The 23218-nt window shown below is 38.2% G+C and overlaps 1 protein-coding gene across 6 annotated transcripts in view; it reads right to left on the bottom strand.

Moving 5' to 3' along the window:
• The window catches only part of DSE (dermatan sulfate epimerase), a 67917-nt gene that overhangs the window by 7302 nt on the left and 37397 nt on the right, over positions 1–23218 (bottom strand). For 2 of the 6 annotated variants that reach the window (XM_045544229.1, XM_045544227.1), the window contains exons 2-3: positions 19290–19482; positions 3881–4134 (exon numbers count right to left, since the gene is read on the bottom strand). In XM_045544229.1, the coding sequence (XP_045400185.1) occupies positions 3881–3989 (109 nt within the window). In that variant the 5' untranslated portion in view covers positions 3990–4134; positions 19290–19482. Of the gene's footprint in view, positions 1–3880; positions 4135–19289; positions 19483–20218; positions 20316–23218 lie in introns of those variants that run through there. The other 4 variants (XM_045544225.1, XM_045544226.1, XM_045544228.1 and 1 more) reach the window with 3 other exon arrangements.

Raw genomic sequence — 23218 nt, 5'->3', positions numbered from 1 at the left:
CTGAAGGATGAAAACACGTGGAAACAATGACTAAAAGCTGTAACAAAGCATAAACAAAAATATGGCAAAATAAAACCCTCTGAGTTATCTGACCAGTTTATATCACAAATTGCATTTTGTAAAATGCTCACTTGTCAATGTTATAAATAACATCCTGTTAATCCAGGTTTGTGATGGGTCCATGATGCAAGTTAAGAAGTTCTTGAATACAGATAATTTACTAAGTGAAGATAAACTTTTAAATGAGTATCATTTTCCAATCTTTTAATAAAGTAAAACTATATCACATATAAGATCACAAAGGCAGGTAACTTTATGTTTGCAAGAAAAGATTTCTCTATGGACACTTCTATTCAATTTTCCTAAAAAAAAAACTACTTGAAAAATTTTTTTGAAGTTTATCACTTTAAAAAACTTGCACCATTGTTTCATAGGATTTAACAATAGGCTGCAAATCCTATAAATGCTTAATGAACAGTCTTCAGTTTGAATTGTCATTAGAAGACAACCGCTCTCCTCCTTTATGTGCTTGAGATTCCACAGCATCTGAAAAGGCAGCACAGCAGGGCTGAGAAACCACTGGAAAGGCAATCTAACCATGACAAAATCAACTAGGAGTCCTGAACCTGCCAATATGAGCTACAAGATTTTGTTCAAGATTTTGACCTGTCACATTTTTCAATCTCCCCACTGAAAATTAAAAGTCTAGAAAATTTTATAAAATCCTTTTGACTCAGAAATGCTATCTTTCTAGAATTCTTACATTTAGGTAACAACTCCTCACATTTCTGTAACACTTATAATTTACACAGCACTGGACAGAATCTTACTTAATCCTTTTAACAACCCAATTATGCATTATTACCCCCAAATTATAGAAAGGTTGACTTGTTCAAGACCTCTGGCACATGACTAAAAATGAACAGAATTTTGATATAAACCTAGGTCTTCAGATGTAAGGTTTAGCTTGTTTTGTTTGCTTGTTTTAAAACACACAACCCTTGTGGATGAAATTAAGCTTGCTGCTTCCCAGGGCGGGTAAAGTCATATTGCTTTATTCTCACAAACGTGTATCATCATCAGAGCTGACCCTCTACCATGGACTACTAGGTGTGCCGGGTGTGGGGCTTCCAGAGGCTCAGGTCCCACCAGCTCTGGGTCTAAATTAAGGTCTCAGGCTAAGACACGACTCCCATGTCATGGAGGCAGCATGGCTTTTTCAGGCTTGGCTATGCAGAAGTGACTGCTAATTGTATTCCAGCTCTTTCTGTCATCTAGTATCATACCTGACATGCCAGTCTTATGGATTTCAATTTCCATTTTCTATCATTCAGGTTTAAAATTCCAATCACCTTCATCTTTTTTCTCTCTGTGTCCTCCAGCTCCAACCAGATACCAATGTGACCGATGTCTAAAATCAGACCACTGTTTCCTGGATATCACCTTACCTCACTTTCCTTATTTGTTCCTTATAACAACCCTCTTCAGGAGATATGTGGCAATGTCTGTCAAAACACTTTGTAAACTGCAAACCTCTGTCAATGCTTGGTACTGATATTGTTGTTAATTGAAGCAATGCCCTGTATTTTCCCAACATTCATACTCTTTGCCTGGAATGTTTTTTAGTATCTTCACTTATTTAAGTCTTACCCATCCTTCAAAGTTTCTTGAACTTTCCTAAACTCACAGAAAGAACACTGTTCTCTTTAATTCAAACTTAATACACTCATTTGATATTTAACCATAAGGCTCTTCATGACATCTTTTATTCCACTCTATTATAACTATTTTTTTTTTTTTTTTTTGAGACACAGTCTTGCTCTGTTGCCTGGGCTAGAGTGAGTGCCGTGGCGTCAGCCTAGCTCACAGCAACCTCAAACTCCTGGGCTCAAGCAATCCTTCTGCCTCAGTCTCCCGAGTAGCTGGGACTACAGGCATGCATCACCCTGCCCAGATAATTTTTTCTGTATATTTTTAGTTGTCCAGATAATTTCTTTCTATTTTTAGTAGAGACGGGGGTCTCGCTCTTGCTCACTCAGGCTGGTCTCGAACTCTTGAGCGCAAACGATTCGCCCACCTCGGCCTCCCAGAGTGCTAGGATTACAGGTGTGAGCCACCACGCCAGGCCCATTATAACTATTGTGCAATCATTTTAAACATTTCACACCTGCCTTCTTTCCAACTCCCTTGCATGTGTTCCTTGTGGTCTCAGCACACCAAGCCTTAGGCAGGGTTGGTAGAACAGAGGAAAAATCCTAATTCTTCCACTTTTGAAAATTTTCACAAGCCCAATAAGAGCTACATGTGCGCTCTAAGCTTCCTCAGGCAGTAACCACAGGGCTGGCCTAGAGGACACGGAAGTATTCAAATAACCCAGCCAAGCTCCTAAAGTCAAAGAGTGTGCCAAGAAAGCCAGGACTATTAGTCTGATTATTAACTGAGATCTGCAGGACCAGAGATTTCACCCCTCCTTCTGTCCAATCTTCTCATAAATGTGTGTACTACTTATGTGGGAGCTCCAGAAGACAGTATATCAGAGCCACCACAACTTTCCTTAGAAAATAAATGCATAGGAAAACTCCTGCCAGAGGAGAATGACACAGTTTGATCCAATTCAAAACAGTATTTCAGAGGTATCTGCCTATTTGGAATGATTTTATCTATGATGAAGAATGAAGAAACAAATTCTATTCCTGCTCTTAAAGACCTAAAAACTGATTTAAGGAAATACAACTATAGTAGACTAAAATCCAAGACCCCAAGCTGAGATCTGGCTCACTCCAGGGTTCTTCTCACCATTTCATGATGTCTTTTCATTGGCCTTGGGGTTCACAAATGGTTTGAAAGTGGGTTCTCACATTGTTTGCACTTTGATTTTTTAACTTTGTTTTTGTTTTTGTGAGAGCAGGGGGCAAGAGCAGCTAGGATGAAAATTTACCCTGCTAATTAAGCTTTCATTAAATTATTATAAATTGGATTTCTGTTGTGAGAGAGGCAATAAAATATAGTGGAAAGAAATTGAACTTTGAGGTTGGCCAGAACTGGGTCCAAATCGCAGCTACCTTACCTGGTTTATGTGAGAATTAAATAAAATATGGAAAAGGACTAGCACATGTCATGTGTTCAATTAATCTTCAGTTTCTTTTCCTCTAAGACCTAACTAAAAGTTATGGTTGATGTGACAAGGGAAAAAGCGAGATTTGGGTAAAATCTGATATTGGATAATTGATGAAATGCTTATTAATTCTTATGGGAGATGTAATCAAGAGTTAAATTTTGTTATATTTCCTAGCTACAATTATATATTTAATATATAGATTTCCACAGGAGTTGTAATCAAGTTAGAGTTATAAGAACAAAAGAAGTAATATTGGCAATTACATAATACATTAAAGTAGCTATATAATCTACAAAAATGGCTTCCAATTTTGATGTAAATAATCTAGATTGGTTGTTCTCTTTATGGAAAAAAAGAATAGTGGTGTTATGATTCACACCCATGTGCTAGGAATATTCATTTCAAATAACAAACTACCTGTTCAGCTTTTAAAAACTTCACTTATTCCAGGCTGGCTGTCTTCACTGTCAAAATTCTCTGGAAAACTCAATATTCATCACTGACCCTGTACTATGAGGATATGGCCTGGGACAATCTAAGCCATAATTAGATAACCTGCAGGCTAATATACTAGCAGAAAGTAAGGAAGAGAGTTCCCTCAATTAACTAAGAGATGCCCTAGGTATTACTTCATCTCATGGCCTTAGTTAGGATCCAAGTATGAACATGTACCTAAGAACAGTTACAGAAATACTTTGCTCACAACATGGCAACTCTGACTGGCGTCAGCTCAGACGTCATCTTGGCTGTACACACAAGTACCTTGATTCATCAGCACGAGGCTTCCTGTGAGCAAAGCCATGCAGTTGGTGGGCTGATGGTTGTGTAGGTATTGAAATCCCCATCCTCTCCTGTAGGACGTTTCATACATATACCCCGAGGCATTGGCAATCACTTCAAGAAACTTCTCCTGTTGTGTCTTGCTCAGGTAATTGTACAAGAAGTCATAGGCAGTGGCAAAACCAACCAGGGAGTGAGCAAGCGGGACTTCATCCCAAGGAGCATCTTTCACCAACCTGTAAAGGAAAACAAACCATGGAAATGAGTTCATCAAGGCTCACTGCTTTCATCACACTTCTTAAATGTCTATTTCTCAGAACTAAAGGGCAGAATGGAAGATATAATCCAAGAAGTATAATGACACAGAATCAACTTCCCTCTACATAAGACAAAAGCATAAAGTTTGTCTCATGAGAAAATTATAGAGTTAACATTGTTCTCTTCCCAGGTTTCTGGTAACATCAAGATTTTGAGAATTTTTACTTTTGATTTTTTATTCATGATGAAAGGTGGTAGAATATATTCAAAGAGATCTAAAGCACAGAACAAGCAGTGGCAGGGTATAGCTCTCAAGTACCTATTCAACCAGGGCTCACCCTTCCCTTTTCACTTGCATAAGAAGTTCGCAGGTTGACTGCCTTACTGAGACAGTTGAGCATATATATTCCATCTTATTTCCCACAGCTGGTCAATATGAAGGTATAGTGGTCTACAATCCGTGACCTCTCAAGCTGGACAGACCTACTTGGTCAACACCATGGTGGGAAGTGAGGCTGAAAGGCTGATGTGACTGGGAGCTGATTCTAACCCTGAATTTCTACATCTCGTCCTTTCCCCTAAAATGAACTGCATTGCCTTTAAGGTCCTTCGAATGTCTTCCTGAGAAGTCCAAATTTGATCTTCTGTGATGTATTACATTGCCATTTTCTAGGAAGCCAAATTTCTTTTTGACATTATTCTGCAAATATTTTAATAGTGTGTGGCCTGCATTAAACAGGAAGCAAAAAAGGATCTTTCATGATCAGAACTCTAAGGAATTATGGCAGAAAAGCCTTCGCATTGTTCAGGATATATCTGAGTAATCTCTAAGAGAGGGAAACAAATGAAGACAGTGCTGTACCTGTGGGAGGTGGAAGAAAGCCCTCAATTAGAGATTAAGCTAAAGCCTAACATTTCTATGCCGTGAACCTCCTTTGGCAATCTAATGAAGCCTTAGCCTGTTTTTGAAATGCTTTAAAATTCATAAGACATAATATGTAAGAATACAAGGAAGTCCATTATTTTGAAATATAAGTAATACATATATTTTTATAAAATAATGATAAAAGTGCTTCTGTATTAAAGTATTAAATACCAACATTTAACAGCAGGGATAGTAAACACCATAATTTATAAGTGGTGATGAGCATAAATTTTGAAATGTCTATAACAACTGTAATGTGATAGAAAAATATCTGTGATATTTATCTATAACCAAGCTACAGATTCTCCCAATGCTATTACAGTTGGTTATCTCTATTCATAAGTGGAAGCAATGCTAGATTTCAGTTAGAGTTAGTAAAAGTTAAAATGCAGTATTTCCCCCAAATAAACCCCACAGACCTGAGTTTAAAAATACTTAAAAATGTTCTGAGATACTAACTCTTCAAGACTATGTTCTTCCTTTAGAAGTTTATGCTAAATAAGTGATCTTGGTGAGGCCTTCTCTGGTCACCTTGTCATAATTTCATCACCCCCATGCCCAACTAACAATATTTCATTCTCCTTCCTTTTTTTTTTTTGTCCGCCTAAACAAATGTGTGCGTGTGTATCCTTACTAGAATTTAACTTCTACAAGGGTAGGAAAGGGTGGGGTTTTCTTTTTCTCTGTTGTATTCACTGTTAACAATGATAATGTGATCATTATGAAGTCAGGAAACTGGAGGGATGGAGAGATCCCCTTGTATTTAGTAACAATTTCAGGGATTAGTTAGCTGTACTGGTGATACAGCCTGGTGCTAAAAAGACTGAGACTGATGAGTTTCTTTACCATCTGGTCACAGACAAAGCTGCCTTGCTCCAGCCAGTCAGCTTTCCAGTGTGTGTCCAGTGTCTGTCCAGACTGTGAATTAATTCCCTACTTCTAGGAAAAAAACAACTCATACTGTGTGCTCACTGCCAGGGAGTTGAGAACTCTCTTCACTGACTCCTGGTGATCGGTGAGCCAGGCAGACAAGCCAAGTCATTTGTTTCTCAGCCCTGTGTCATCGTACCATGTCATGATGCATCTATAAATGACAGTATGTGCACCTAGCCGTGATAAAGCTGGGTGTACAGGACATCAATGAACCGCTACCACCTACCAAACCCTCACAGGTATGATTAGCCAACGATCTTATTATTAGAGATAATAGAACATTTTACATAATTATCACCCTTTGTGAGATATTGTTAGGCGAATTTCTGTGAAAATTTCCAAGCCCCAACATGTAATTTGCTCATTTCAAGCAATTTCCAATTCAACAAAACACTAGCACACTAATAAAAAAGGTTTATGGTACCTTCACGTTCATCCCTATGTCATTATGAAAGCTGGCCTGTAATAGCTGTATTTCTAAAAGGTTATAGAAATTCTTTACCAATACAGTCTTACCCAGCCTCAGATACAAAGTGCAATGGTGGAAGAAGCCATATTTTGTAGTCATAGAAACCAAAGGAAATTTGCTCCTAGCTCATGGATAACAGCTGAGAAACTATCATATTCAATGTGATCCTGACCAATGGTTAATCAATTCACTGGAAAAGCTGGTTAAGTGAGAAATCATGTAAAAAAATACAGATATTAATTTGTGAATTTTGTTTCAATTTAAAATATATCCATATGTACACACATTCACCAATCTTTTGAAGGTGAGTCAAAGCCTATTCTTTGAAATGGGTCTACATATGGAGTTTCATTGTTCTTTCCTGCAAAGAACACACATAACACATCATCACAATTTCCAGCTTTAGTTTCTTTGTAATACAGAAAGAAATTAAAAATGCCTGAGAAAGGAATGCAGAATCCTTCCAGATTTTTGTGCGTTTTCCCCTAATCTTTTACAAATCTCATCTACACTAAATCACGTGAGCAATTTTTTACAGTAAGTCATTCCAAAGCATTTAAGTTGATTTCAGAAACATTAACTTTTTTTAAACTCACACTTCATCTATTTACACAACATTATTGGTTTTACAAACATTAACTTTTTTTAAACTCACACTTCATCTATTTATACAACATTACTAAAATTGTGTAATTACAGGTATTAATGGAACTGGCATTAACTGATTTGAGAACAAATACAGCTGATACTTGCTAAGCACAGAACTCTACTGCCATCAGCCTTGACATTCAGCATTCCATGAGAGTAGCCACCATGTTATACAAAGAATGGAAGTTAATTTCATTGGCTTGCCAGCTAAGAGAAGGTTAGTTAAGAAAATTTGCACTACATTCCTCTTTTGTAAGTAAGCTACACTTGCTCCCCTTAGAGCAACTATTCTCAAAGTAAGGTCTATGGGTCCCTGGATCTCTGAGGCACCTTCAGGGGATCCACAAGCAAGTTATTTTCATAATAATATAAATATGTTACATGTTGATATTTGCACTGATGGTGCAAAAACAATAGTAGTGGGTAAAAATGCTGGTGCCTTAGCAAGAATCCAAGCAGGGGCACTAAACTGCCCTAGTAGTCCTTGTATGATTTTGCACTGCCATGTACTCACAGTTTTAAACAAAAAGCCTGCTTTACTTAAGAATGTCCTTGATAAAGTGGCAAGAGTGAATAATGTTTTAAAAATCTCAACCTTTTGAGTATACATCTTTTTGACATCCTGTGTGATGAAATGGGAAATCTGTAAAAAGTAGAATGAGTACCAAAGTATGAGTGTCAGAAGGAAAAGAAATCATCCACCAGGTTGAGAGCTGAACTAGCTTTTTTGTTTTTTTTCCACGAAACATCATTTTTACACGACAGAATCGGTGACTGACAAATTACAGTTGTTTAGATTTGGGTATTAAAGTAGTTTTCGTGAAAATAAACAAGGCTGTCCTGCCAGTCCAAGGAAAGCCGAAAGCCTCTGTTGCCAACGACAAACTTGGAGCCTTTAAGCTGAAATAAAAATTTTGGAAAACTTGTATCCACCACTGAGAGCTTAAGAGCTTACGAATAATTAAAAACTCTTCTGATGAAATCAGTGAGAACATTAATGAATGTGATTTATTTTTATATTGCATAACTAAATGGGTCAACATTTGGAAAACTGAAATAACTCAGTGAACAAAACATTCAAAATAACAAAGGCATGATAAAAGCCATGCATGGATAAAAGAGCTATTCTAAGTGCAAAATATAACAGTGGATTTTAAAGTAAAAAACTATGAAGAGTTCATTAACATGACTTTAGATTCCACACTGCAATTAATTTTTATGGAATCAGTATTTGTCAAGTTTTAGTACTGTATCAAAGAAGAATATCCATAATTAACTGAAAAGATTATTACAATGCTCCCTTTTCGCGAACATATCTGTATGAAGCTGGATTTTCTTCATATACTTCAACCAAAACAACACATCCTAACAAACTGAATGCAGAAGCAGACATGTAAGATTTGCAAAAATGTAAAATAATGCCTTCCAAGTATTTTTTTCCAAAAATACAGTTATTTTTTCCTAAAAATGTTATTTATGTTAACATTAAATGAACTTATTATTTTAAAAATATTATAAACATGAATAAATAGATATGTTTTAAACTTCTCAGTTTTAATTTCTAATGTGATAAATTTTGATAGATACAGCCTAACTAAAAAAGCTCTTTGATGTCCTCATTAATTTTAAGACCATAAAAGGGTCCTGAGTCCAGAAAGTTTGAAAACTAGTGCCTACAATATTTTCAAAGGTGAATTTATGTGAAATAGGTAATTTTTTTTTTAATGAGACAGGGTCTTATTCTGTTACCCAGGCTGGAGTGCAGTGGCACAATCATAGCTCACTACAGCCTCGAATTCCTGGGCTCAGGTGACCCTCCTGCCTCAGCCTCCCAAGTGGTTGGGACTTCAAGCATGTGCCACCATACCCAGCTAATTTTTTTGATTTTTTTTTTTTTTTTTTTGGTAGAGATGTAATCTCTTTATGTTGCCAAGGCTGGTCTTAAACTCCTAGTCTCAAGCCATCCTTCTACCTTGGCCTCTCAAAGTGCTGGGGTTATAGGCGTGAGCCATTGTGCCTAGCATGAAATAGAATAATTTGAACACAAAAAGAGCTATTGATTTCCTGGATTGAAAGGTTGGGTGTCGGTGGGGAAAGGCATAAAGTTTATCATGACTGTGCTAGTTCCATGAATTAAGCTGTGACTATAAAAGGAAGAAATCGGCATAAACATCTTTTCAAAATTTAGCAGCCTCATTAATCACAATTTTATAAGAATTTTAAATGGACAGACTGCTTCTATTATCACAAATACTTTTTGAACTGTTTTCTACAAAGTACATCATTAGATAATCTAAGAAGTCTGGATTACTTAAAACTTGATAGCTTGTTTGATTAAATAACCCATAAAATGAAGTCTAATAACAATGTCAGTATCTACTTTATTGGTATAGATTTGAAAGTAAAAGTGATCAAATGATTCTATTTTTAAAATTCTCGTATAGTTTAAACATATATAGACAGTCTATAAACCATAACTATCTGTGAAAAGATTAGTATTTACTATTATAGGGTTCACAGAATATTGCTTAAATTTTTATACTGTTTTCTTAGCTCACGCTGCTGTAACAAAATACCATAGAGTGGGTGGCTTAAATAACAGAAATTTATTTTCTCAAAGTCTGGAAGCTGGAAGTCTGGGATCAGGGTGCCAGCACGGTCAGGTGCTAGTGAGAGCTCTCTTCCTGGCTTTTAGAGGCTGCCGTCTGTCTCACTGTGTGCTCACACGGCCTTGCCTAGGGGCATGCACGTGGGGAAAGAGAGCTCTCTTGTGTCTCTTCTTATAAGGGCACTAATCCCATCACGAGGGCTCCAGCTTCATGACCTTATCTAAATCTAATTACCTCCTACAGTCCCCATTCTCTAGATACCTCCATGTTAGGGGTTAGGGTTTCAACATGTATTTTTTTGGGGGGAAGCCATTCAATTCATAGCAACTATCTATTTCATTTACATAAATACTGTCAAAATAAACACTTGGAATAAAAAGAAGTTAGGAATTTAAAATCTAAGAGGTGCCAAGAGATCACTGATTTAAGTTAATTGACAATATATAAGAAATAAACACTAAAAACAACGTAACAACTCATAACTCCCTTTATTATGTTATCATGGTTCTTAGTCCTATTTTCTACACTTTTCAGAGCCTAACAATTTTATACCAGCCTTTTCCATATGTAGCTATGCTCTGAAGGCCATCATATGATCCATGGTATAGGCAACTCTATGTATTTTTAAAAGTGTGTTTAAATGAGGCTCTACCATTTGTCATAGCTTTCCAACAAAGCAGCAGAACTCAACAAAAATGATCCACCTTTTTCTCATTTTCAAAATAACATATGGTTTTATAAACCTGTAATATGTGCACTTAGTAAATTCATAAAGTAGAAGATTTATGTTTAAAATCTAATTTTAGAGACTACATAGTTATGGAACTATAAATTTAAGAGAAAATGAAACAAGGTTTAAAAGAATTATCAATTTAAATTCATAACACAACAGTGACCTCTAGAAACTCCAAACTGTAGACTTAACAGAGTAGAGCTGCACCAGCTTCACACTGGCCAGCTTCACTGCAGCTGTCTGCTGTATATACGCCACACCTCTGCCTGCAAGTGTGTACTTGGTCACACCACCAGAATACGCCAAAATAAGGTCAATTCTATTTTTAAAAGTAAATTAGTCTATTGGTTCTAAAACTTTCCTGAAGACAGTAACTGGATAGAAAGTCATTCAACTTTCAACCAAATGCCTTTGTACATTGGGAAACAACCTCCAATAAGTTAAGAGAGTCATGTATCCCCAACTCCTTTTAAAAACATGACGAGTGCAGTAGCGATTCATCTCTTTTCCTTTGTTTTAAATGTGAAAACTAACCATGAGTGTTAAATGTCAGTAATATGTTAAACTTTTGTAAGTAATTCCTATAAAATTTAGCCAAAAGGAAGTGGATTTCTCACCTGTGAAGCACACCAGGCCTTGGCAGTGACTTGCCAAGAGGAACAGAGTAAGCCTGGAATATGGAGAGACTTGATCTAGGGCGCTTTGAGTGGGTGGTCAGTAGTCCAAAGGGCATGCTGGCTTAAACTCTGGCCTGGCTTAATATCCATATTCAAAGTGTTTGATCAGGTAGCTAAAGGTTGGCATTGGCGCCATGAACCAAATGCCGTATTTATTGTTGGGAGGGAAGGGAGAAGTTGTTCTTCATATTAATTAAGCACATAGTCTATGCTAAACTCTTTACATACATTAGTTCATTTCATCTTCATAATTCACATTAGGTATTACACCACATTTTATAGACAGTGAAAACAGAATTTGGATAGGAAAGTAACGTGTTCAAGATTACATAGTTAAGTTAAATGGTGAAGCCAAGAATGGAATCCAGAACTATCTGAATCTAGAATTGTTTTTAATTCTTCTTGGTGAGGGGAAGCACTGTGCTTTCAAAGTCACCAGTTTGCAAGAAGAACCTAGTCAGAGGACAGTGCCAGAGTTACTGACCTTTCAAAGAGCGAGGCAGTAGGGTACTTAAATGCTCAAACACAACACAGGGTTCTAAGCCTTGCTATTTTCATGACACTAAGGCTGAGACAAGGCATGAGATCTGAGAAAAGGGGCAGACGTTAAAAGATGAGATACTATGACTCTGTGTTCATATCGTTGCTCAGGGCCCACCCAAGGACCATGAGACACCAATCATGTAGAATTCCTGAAACAACCCTTCCCTTCCCCGTAGACCCGATGAGCCTGGGGAAGCTAATGCACTATTCTAGGTAGAGTTGGCCCAGGAGAGGTTGGGTCTGACTTGCATGTTCAGAATGTGGGCCCCTTAAGCTGGTAACAAAGATTCTCTATTTGATCAGACTCCAGTCAGGTTCCTCTGCTTCCTCTTCTTGACTAGGCCTCAACCTTGCTCTATGAAGACTTGAGCAAACACTAACATAGTTTCTAACAGCTCAAGGCCACATCCCTAAGATGACCCTATCTCCCCTGAAGTATCTGCCTGAGGAACTCCAGGCTGCTAAAAAAGAGTATTGTTTGTTCCAGCCAACATTTGAGCATACCGTCTCTGTCTCCCAGTCTGTGTGGGAGGATAGAACCCTACCTTCCATAATGGCCAGTTAGCACACACAGCTGGCCCAACCACATGCACACTAACTGACCTTTGTAATTCCTCACTTCCCTGGCTCTACTAAGCCCCTGCTTACCCACCTCCATATGCCTTCATTCTCCCTGTAAAACACTCATTCACCTTCATACAAGTCGAAGCTCAGATCAATTTACACTGGACTCTTTTCCTTATTGAAATAGTTATTACTGATTGAAGTCTGTCCTTACTACTTTAACTACTGTCCAGTTTTGTTTATCTTTGACACTGACCAGCGCTACAGTACACAGAAATGGACAATGAGCTTTCTTTTTTCAACATCCTCTTTGGGAATGACTTTCCCTATTTGAAAACAATTGCTAGAAGGATAAGAGTATGACAGAATGGGAGTTGATTGTATATGAAGACATCTCCAGGAAAAATAACTTATCGGTCCTGAAATGTAAAAGAACATTTCTTTACATAATCTATATTTCTATATTCATTAAATCACTGGATTTAATATAGCAGAATACTACCACTTAATTTCATTTTAATGCTATGAATTCAATATCCCAAATATTAAATTCTAAAATATAAAATTTAAGTCAGCTTGCCCCCATTCAAGAAGAATATTGAGGAGTCAAATATGCAAAAGCAGAAACTAAAAGAAATGTTTTACTTAAATGAAAAGTATTTTAGATGATTTTTAGGTAAAATGAATTAATCTGAGTATCAAATATGCCAATTTAATGCAAATAAAATGTAGAGTAGGGTTGTTAAATGGGAAAAGGTATTGCCAGGTCATTATTTCAATGTTTAACTCAATGACATGAAGTCTTATCCAAATATTTAAGTATGCTACCCAACAATAATCTATTTAAATGGAATCAAACAGCATTCATAATTATAATCCCTTTTAACTGACACAGTGTGCTTTGGGCTAGTATTCATCCTAAAAAGCTAATTTTACACGATAAGTAAAATTACGCAAATTTGGTAATAAGACCTCTGTTTTGGTGGGATGGCAGAGCTCAAAGGACTAGGGTTAAAATAGGCTTACATATCAAATTCTAATGACAAATTTTGAAAGAATCTGTTGTAATGGAGAAATTCTGAGACCTGGAAAGGTGACAGGAGGGAATAACTAGATTTGTCTCTATTGTTCACAAAAGCATAATGAAATGGTATTTGCCCATTTAACACACTAAAACCGCCATGTGAGTTGTATTTAACTCATGCTAGTTTCAGGCCTGGGGCCTTATGAAGCATATGTAACTCACACATCTCTTTACCTTGAGCCGAGTGAACTATTTTTCAAGGTGCATATAACTCACGCACAGAAAACAATAAAAAATAACAAATTTTCATTAAATTAGAAAGGATCATTTTGTTTTCAAAGTTTTTATTCTATTTTCATAATAAAATACCATGGCCCAAGGGAAAAAAATATTTTCTAGTGTGGCAGTCAATGTGTTAAAAAAGTATCTTGGTATTTTAAATGTTTAACATGCTTTACATTTATATGTGTAAAATGTAAAATATGTTTCAAAAGTTCAGTTGGACAGCTTATTGATGTCATCACTTCAGTCAATGACTAGGCAAGCATCCAGTGATCAGGTGAGAAACCATACCTAGAAGCAGTAAATATAATTTTAAGAAAAAAATTAAAAATTCAAGAATAGCCAGGATGATACAAGGTGGCTGGCCCTGCCAGATAAGAAAACATAATTTATAAATGTTGGCTCTGACAGTAACTGATCAGTGATAATAATGATGTGTACTTGATGTATTTATTTATTAAACATAAAAATTCAATATAAATTTTATAACATGGAATATCAAAAACATACCACCTATTTTGAACATTACATGATTCAAGAAGGGTAAGAGGTCTATGACAAAGGATACAGATCTAAAGATTCTGACTCCCAGTGTTTCCCAGGGAAAAAGGTTTAGCCAAATTGTTAGTAACATTATACTGAAGTCAAAAGGTCCCTCCCCCCACAGTGACCAATCAGCTGTTTAGAACCTGTGACAGGCAAAATAATGGTCCCTTCAAAGATGTCCACATCCTAATCCCCAGAATCTGTGCATACGTTACCTTCCACGACAAAAGGGACTTTGCAGATGTGATTAAAACCCTGTGATAAGAGATTATCCTGGATTATCCAGGTAAACCTAATCTAATCACATGGGTCCTTAAAAGTAAAGATTTCCTGGCTGTGGTCAGAGAGAGATGTCACCATGGAGGACTAAGCAGGAGTTGCAAGGTTGCTGGCTTTGAAGTGGAGACAGGGAGCCAAAAGCAAAGGAATGAATGTGAACTCTAGAAGCTAGGAAAAGGCAAGGGAAAGAATTCTGCCCTAGAGCTTTCAGAAGAAAATGTAGCTCTACTAACACCTTAATTTTAGCCCAGTGTATTAGACTTCCACAGAACTATAATATAAATCTGTGTTGTTGTAAGCCACGGTGTTTGTGGCAATTTGTTACAGCACCAATAGGAAACTATTAATAATATAAAACCCATTTCTGATATACAGTTAGACAGTCAAAGACTATCAGAGATTTGAGGAAATCCCACAATAGGACAGAAGAGCCCCAAATGAACAAAATGATTAATGCAGCTTGGGAGAAATTAAATCAGCCAAGTGGAAGGAAATTTCAAAACAAACCAACAAAAAGAAGCTCTTGAAATGAAAAACAAAATAGCAGGAAGGTAAGCTCAATAGAGGGGTTGAGACAAAGTTGAAGAAATCTCGAGAAAGCAGAAAAATAAAATAATGAAATAAAAACAGAAGAGAAAAAAAAAAAAAAAAAAGACTGGGCCAAGAATTTGAACATTTGAACAAGAAGAGAGCCAAAAAGGAAAACAAAGAAAATGAAAGGAGAAGAAATCCAAATATATTGAGAACATTTCCTAGAATTAAAGGGCATGAGTTTCCAGATTGAAAGAGTACATCAAGCGCACAGCACATGGCTGCAAACAGACCCAACCCAAACCCAGACACACCACCCTATAATTTCACAACACTGGGTAACATAGAAAAGACCCTAAAAGCTTTGGAGTGAAAAGTGAGGTTTAATTCAAAACATTAAGAATCAGAGTAGGGGAGGCCAAGGTGAGAGGATTGCTTGAGCTCAGAAGTTCAACACTACCCTGAGCAAGAGTGAGACCCTATCTCTACCAAAAAAAGAAAAAGAGGGGAAAAAAAAAAGAAGAATCAGAGTAGGATCAGACATCTCAACAGCAACACAAGATGCCAGAATACAATGGATCAATGCCTCCGAAACTTGGAGAGATGATCTCAGACTATAATTCCATACCCAGCCAAGCAACCATGTAAACATGAGGGCAGAATAAACACATACAGATATCCAACATCTCAAAATTTACCTCTTTTAAACCCTATCTCAGGAAACCAGTGGAGAATTTCTCCACCCAAATTAGGATGTATATCAAAAAAGAAGAAAGCACAGAACCTATGGCATGGGGAATCCAACACAAGAGAGAAAAGTATAAGGCAACAAGTGTACAGCAGACCTAGTGCTCAAGCAATCTATTTAACAGATCATAGCAAGTCAAAAGGCTGCAGCATCTTCTTCTCCAAGAAGATGGATGAAGAAAAATGTCTTATTAAGGTCTTTAAAATTACAGCTTATCTATAAAATATGACAGATCGTTATTGTAATTAAAATTATAAACTATTTGTGTACAATTGAGAGCAATGATGCATCTTCAAGCTAAGGAACATCAAGGATTGCAAGGATTGCCCACAACCACCAGAAGCTAGGAGAGCAGCTTGAGAGAGTTTCTCTGTTGTGCCTCCAGAAGAAATCAACCCTGCCAACATCTTGAATTCCAACTTCTACCCTCCAGAGCCATGAGAGAATAAATTCTGTTAGTTCAAGCCACCTAGTCTGTGGTACTTTGGTACAGCAGCTGTAGCAAAAAATACACTGACATTAAATGATGTGACCTGCCATCTCTGCCATCTCGTATCCCCGTCCTCCACCCTCCTGCTGCTACCTGAACACACATTACTCTTGATTACCTGAGAGTAAGCCCTAGTATTCTGCCAACACAACATGCAAAAGGCAAAGAATTACCTGAAGTATAAAGTTATAAAATGTGAGAGACACTTTAACAATGGCAAAATTTGGGCCTGGCAGAGTGGCTCATGCCTGTAATTCCATCACTTTGGGAGACAGCAGTGTGAGGACTGCTTGAGGCCAGGAGTTCAAGACCAACCTGGGCAACATAGTGAGACTCTGTCTCTACAAAAAATTTTTTTAAATTTAGCCAGGCAGGGTGTTGTGTGCCTTTAGTCCTAACTACGCAGGAGGTTGAGGCAGTAAGATCTCTTGAGCCCAGGAGTTCAAGGTTGCAGTGAGCTGTGACTGCACTGCTGCACTCTAGCCTGGGCAATAGAGCAAGACCCCATCAAAAATACTGCCCTCCCCCCCGCAAAACTGTAGTCAAATTGCTAAATCTTTGCTATCCTCATAGTAGGAAAATATCAAAACCAAAGTGAGGCAGGCTTTAAAGTACTAGACTACATGAAATGGTATCTTACTGTGTCTTGGAGTAAGGTTAATATTTACCCAAGATTCTTGCTTCTTAATGTTTTATCAAATTTTTTCTTTTATATAAAAATATGCTTTTTAAAGTTTTTGCTGAAGTTACGTTAGAGCTTCATAAATCCAGAGGCCTTTTAAAAACAGTAATGAACTGTGGCTGATTTTATTCTGTGCGCCAATAGGAAATAATGTGCTGCAAGAGTTCATTCCACTCCGTCTTGGAAACCTGAAGTGTAATCATTAATCACAGACTTGCACTGCTTCTTAATGAAATAAAGATGCTTCCCAATATATTTTGGCAACAAGCATTCTAAACACTAGAATTATAGAATAAAAAGGCCACCTCAAAGAGTGGAGCAGTCCCCTCACTGGAGATGTTCAAGGATATTAAGAAGGGATTCTTTGGAAAAGAATCATGTGTTTATCAGAATGTTGGGCAGGGTTTTTAAACTATAAATAGATTGGGAAATGAATATAATAGGTTTGGCTAGTTCATGTTTAATGGAATTTAATGGCATGGAATGGAACAGAAAATAGCAAAGTATAAAGCATAATTTCAATATGAGAGCTATTTCCTGAAACTTTTACTTACATATTTATATATGTAAAGTTAAAGTTATGTGTCCATTGGGCTGTGTTGGAAATTTTGTTGCTTATTATGAGTCACAGTCAAAAGAGGTTTGAATGCCACTGTCTGAGAGGGTAAGTGTGATCCAAAATAAGCCACCCACCACATCTATCCTGCCAGCAGAGAGGCCCCGGGCCCAGGGCTGCTTCAGTGGGAGGTGCGGGGTTGAAACAGAGGCTACCCAGACGCTTCCCTGCAGAGGGTCTGGAGCCAGCACTGAGGGAAATCCCACTGTGAGATCATCAGGAAGGAGCCCAGGAAACCAGAGAAGTTCTGAAGGTTCAAAGTAGAGGACGGAACCTCCAGTGTTGCACAATGGAGGCAGATGGGAAGATACCACAAGGGCTCTGGCAGTCAATTCAGGAAGGGAAAAATAATTTATTACTGTGTGTAAAAACAATAAGAAAAGCATCCCTCACCCTCCAAAACAATTTTGCTTGGCTTTGAAGCCGTTTACATTCAAGAGAAGTAATGACTAATGCCCGTGACAGCACCCTTTACCAATAATATTTATTTTATGTCCCGGGGATGCAACTTCAAAAAGTACATCTTAAAAGTAATTTGGATGTAGAGTAGAAAAACGTCAGCTCAGAACTTTTCTTTGTGAATCATAAATGTTGTGGGATGTGTTACCTCATATGTTGCCACGAAAGCAGAATTGATAAACAAACTAAATTTAAATTAAATTATGAGCCAAACTTGTGAGCTGCCTTCAACAGGCCCCAGGCATTAAACACTTTCCCAAGTTTTAGATCTAGAGTTATCTATCACAGGGAAAATAAAAGCTGACCCGAAATGCTGAATGTCATCACATTCTCTCCATCTTCTCTGACCAAGTGACAGACCAGAGTAGAACAGAAAAGCAAAGGCAAAAGATTCAAAGTGGATTCAGTAATACTTTAAAATCTTTCTCATGTCAACAGGCTCTTGAAAGAAGGTAAAATAGTCAATTTCATATGGTTTTTAAAAATTATTGCTAAGAGCTTAGGATGGGACGATACTGAAGTTAATATAAAATTTTAACAATATGTGCACGTTCTATTTATTCTTATCTCTTTCTTTCCCCAGATCAGATTTTTGCTGATAATAGTGAATTCACTACAAATGAATCACAGATATGAGCTGAAAATTAGTCACTAAATTGGTACAAGCCCAAATCACTATACACATTTAATCAGGAATCTTTTTTTCTTTTTCCTTTTTAACTTCAGAAGCAGCAGCACGATTCACTCAAGCTAATACTCTCCTCCCAGAGCGCAGCCTGCATGATGTTTCATTTTGGCTTCAGCTCCAGAAAGTGATTTGAGGACACCCACGTGGCTGCAACGCTGTATTAGCACCTCGACTTTTCTTCTCATTTTTCCAGCTGTTATTCATTTGTTTTTTGGGGTAGGACTACTTTAATTAAATCTCACCTTCTCTGAACTTTCCTTCTGCATTTCTCTATCATCAACAGAAACTATGTCTATTGTACCTGAAAGTATATTTTATATTGGATAAAAAATTTTTCTGGTGACAATAAAATATATAAATATATTTTACATATATACATATATGTATGTCACAATATACCACTGGCAAATAGGAAGTTGCTAAAAATAAAGCTTGAGAGTTGTGAACTAAACATCTCCTCTTGGGTACATAGGCACTTCGATTCAGTATATCCAACACTAAACCTTTATTAACATTCTCTAACAGCTCCAAGTGTTACAAGCTCACGGCAAGGTCCCACCATCCCCTCCATATCCCATAAAGAAACTTCTTTGTCCTCTTTGTCCCTCCAATACAACTGTCAAGTCTTTTAAGTGCTAATTCTTTATCACTGGACCCTATCACTCCTTTCCTGTTCCAGACTTTCACCTGGATAAACACAAAAGGCCTACAGGTCTTCTGGGTTTGGCTTCCACAATCTACTCCCACACGTGGTCAGAGATTCTTCCTAGAACAGAGTCTGCCACACGAGAAACCTCCTGATGAGAGAACGGCCACCACACATGCTTGTGTCTGAGTGATCAAAACTGAGTGGATCAAGCCTCGGCATCCGGCTGTCAATCTGCAGGAAAAACCAAGGGCAGAATTATTCACTGACCTGCGCCTTGGGCCGGCAATCAGTGACATCTAGACTACGGGAAGTGACATAGGTCAGAGGACCCAGGTTCTTCCACAGATAAAGTGTGAAGAAAATAAAGGCATGCAAGGGAAACTGCAGATAAAAAAGCCTTCAAAACATTTCAAAAATGAGCAAGACTGAAGTATAATGCCTAGGGATGCACACCTGGATGAACTCTAAAGGATCACAAGGACATGATAGCAGTAGAAGTCACGGTAGTCTCTGTCAGGAGGGACGTGTGATTGGAATGGATCCCCCTTTGAAGGGAGACTTGGGGGGTGAACGTTGCCAGTTGTGGCTACCAGGGTGTTTGCTTTAAAATACTTTATTAAGCTGCACATGTGCTCATATAATCTACTTTTATTTTACAATGAAAAGGGTAACACACACACACACACACACACACACACAAATCTGATCATGTCACTGCCCTATTAAACGCTTCAATGGCCTCAGTACTTGTAAGGAAAAGTCCAAGCTCCTTCACATGGTAGACAAGGCAGCAGCGGTTCTCTGCTCAAAGCCTCAACGCTTGCTAGTTCCCTCCCTATGTCAAAATTTTCAGTTCCTCAAAAGCACTCTGCTTTTTCATGTCTCCAGGCCTTTGTGCCTCAGTTACTGGTTCTTGGAACACGAGTCAAACACAGCTCCTCTCTCCCTTCACTTGGCTGATTCCTACCTGTCCTTCTGGCCCCAGCAGGAAAGCCTTCCCTGATGCTCCAGTGCCGGAAAGTACGCCAGGCCTTCCCACTGTACACTGTGCTTTCCCAGTCACAGCATTTACCACCTGCATCGATACCGTCTATTAGTTTATATCTTCCATAGACCAACAACTCCAGGCAAGACAGACGTATAACATGCCCTCAAATTTTTATATCCTCAATACCTAGCAAAATGCCTAGAACATAATAAGAATACAGTAAACTTACATAAAGTGAATATGTACATACATTTATTTGTAAATGAAAATTGCTTTTGTTGGCATCAATTTATAAGAACACAAAATATAAGCAAAGCAACAAAGACCATAACAGCTAACACATTATACCATGTACTGTTTTGTTAACTAATCCTCTAAACAACATTATTTTATTTTATTTATCTCCAATTTACAGATGAGGAAACTGAGGCATAGTAACATGTGCAAGGTGACACAGCTAATAACTGAGACAAACACAGGCCGTCTGGCTCCAAAGTCCTTGCTCTTAATTCCAATAAAGTATCACCCCCCACTGCTTAATGCCACTGCCATTCATTTCAGAGACTGAAGCAGGAGGCTTTAATTGAGTAAAAACAAAACTCTGTTGTGGCTGCCTGGTAAGGAGCACACGTGGACATTACATACATGATGGATGCCAAAATGCATGGGATCAGGGAGGACAGAACACCAGGTGCGGTAGCACTTGAAAGAGCAGGTAATCTGAGATGCTCTGGTGAGCTATGCGCCAAGACGTCAAATCCTAACATTCCTCCTACCCCTCCAAGCGTGTCAAAGGCATAATGTCTCTGTGATTACAGGCTGACAGACAAAGGGCTGATGACAGGCAGGTCTTCAGAGTGAAAGTGAGGCCAGACAAATAAGAGCAGCCATAGCACATACCAAGTCATGTTCAAAGTTGTATATAAAGCCAGGATTTCTGTTCTTGGTAAGCTTGGAATCTCAATCAAAATAAGATGATCCATGAGCTGGGAGTGGTGGCTCATGCCTGTAATCCTAGCACTTTGGGAGGCTGAGGTGGGAGGATCACTTGAGGCCAAGAGCTCAAGACCAGCCTGAGCAACATAGCAAGACCTCATCTCTACAAAAAAAAATTTTTTTAATTAGCTGGATGTGGTGGTGTGCGTTTGTAATCCCAGGTGCTCGGGAGGCTGAGGTAGGAAGATCTCTTAAGCTCAGGAGTTTGAAGTTGCAGTGAGCTATGGTGACACGGTTACACTCTAGCCCAGGCAACACAGTGAGAGCCTGTCTCAAAAAAAAAAAAGTGATTCATTCAATATAATTTATTAGTGTTTTGTGGCAGGTATACCATATACTATAGTGGGCTCTCAGGATTCAAAGGTAAAAAATGCTGGGGCTACCCTCAATAAACTTATGTGGCAGTGAGGAAGACAAACAAATACACCAAGAATTACAGTGGAGGTGAAACATCCTGTAAAATTTTCGCAGGAGTTCCTTGGAGCATCTGAATAACACTGCCAGGGTAGGAGTAGAAGGGAGAGTTCAGGAGGTTTCTAGAAGGAAGTTTCTTTGGAGCTGCATCTAAAATGTGCATTCCTGGTCAGACAACCAGGGAAGTAACCCAGTCACTATTGCAAGCCAATGAGTTAGATGAGAAATAACTATGGGTATTGAGAGGGATGAGGGGGAGAAGATGTAATGGAGGAAGAAGCTGGATCATGAAGTTTGGATAGGATTGGGGAGAAAGGAGGAAGGAAAGGGATGGATGAGTCTAAGATTCCTGCAGGCTAAAAAGCCAGCTCAAGGATTGTATATAAACTTATCACTGCCCAGACTCGGCAGAGTGGAAAACGATGGGGCACCTGGTCCAAGTGGACCACTGGGGAGATCACATGTCAATCCCTGTCAATGAAAAGCTTTAAAACAATAAAGTCAAAAATTCTAGAAAAAAAGACTTTAAAAAAATCTGTAAGCTCTGAAAGGATGCATGTTTTATGGTGATGATGACAACAGGCTGATCTTTTTTACCTCACCTACATCCATCAATGACAGAATCACCAACAGCATAAGCATTCATAGCCTAGCAAGAGTGAAGAACAGATAAGGGAAGGGAGGAGAGAAATGATGACGGGTCAGTAAAGACTGTAGTGGTAGCAGTGCAGAAGCCACAGAACAGGTGAAAGTGAAAGTGGAAGATGGTGAACTTATAAGAATTAGCAGATATGGCCAGGAGGTCCTAAAAATTGTAATAACAAATATACACCAAGATATCTGCCAAGGATATCTAAGAACCACTGTAATGATAACAGAGGGCTTTGAAAGTCATCTGCCCACACAGTTGGTGAAATCAATAAAGAGATAAAGTAGACAGAAGAGATAATAACACAAAAAGACATGTACGAACTGAATTATCTTTTCTCTCCCATACAACCACTCCCTTGTCCAATGTTCCCTATCTCATTTGGGTATCAGTATGCAACCTGCATCCAGGTCCATCATTGACATTTCCCTCTTCCTTACAATTTAAATTTTAGTGTGTATCAGAATTGCACGGGGGACCTGTTACAAGTGCATGTTCTTTGGCCTACTCTAAGAGGTCATGATTTGGTGAGTCTGGGTGGGACCCAGGAATCTGTCTTTTTAAGGATACCCCATATGCTGAAAGAATCACACTTTGAGAAATAGCACCCCATCTCCAATCAATCTCAGTGTAGATTTTGTGTCCTAAATAAATGCCTCTTAAATTCATTCCTTCTTCTCCCCCCTCTCACAGTCTTAATTGTGGTCTTCCTTTCCCTCCTTGACTAATACTATAGTCAAGCCATCCTACACACAAAGCTTCCTAAACCACAGGCTTATATGGGATCAGCAACGATCTGGCTCCTGACTATGTCTCCTCCTGCTGTCCAGAACCAGCATGTTAACACTGGAAAGGAAAAGGAAAGATGGATGAGAGAAACTTTGTTAAGTGTGGCTAAAACATGTTGCCTTAATGGACAT

The sequence above is a fragment of the Lemur catta genome, chromosome 2 (assembly GCF_020740605.2).
Source record: "Lemur catta isolate mLemCat1 chromosome 2, mLemCat1.pri, whole genome shotgun sequence".
NCBI classification, from domain to species: domain Eukaryota; kingdom Metazoa; phylum Chordata; class Mammalia; order Primates; family Lemuridae; genus Lemur; species Lemur catta.
Note: the sequence above shows the minus strand (reverse complement) of the source record. Positions and strands in the feature narration are given on the sequence as shown.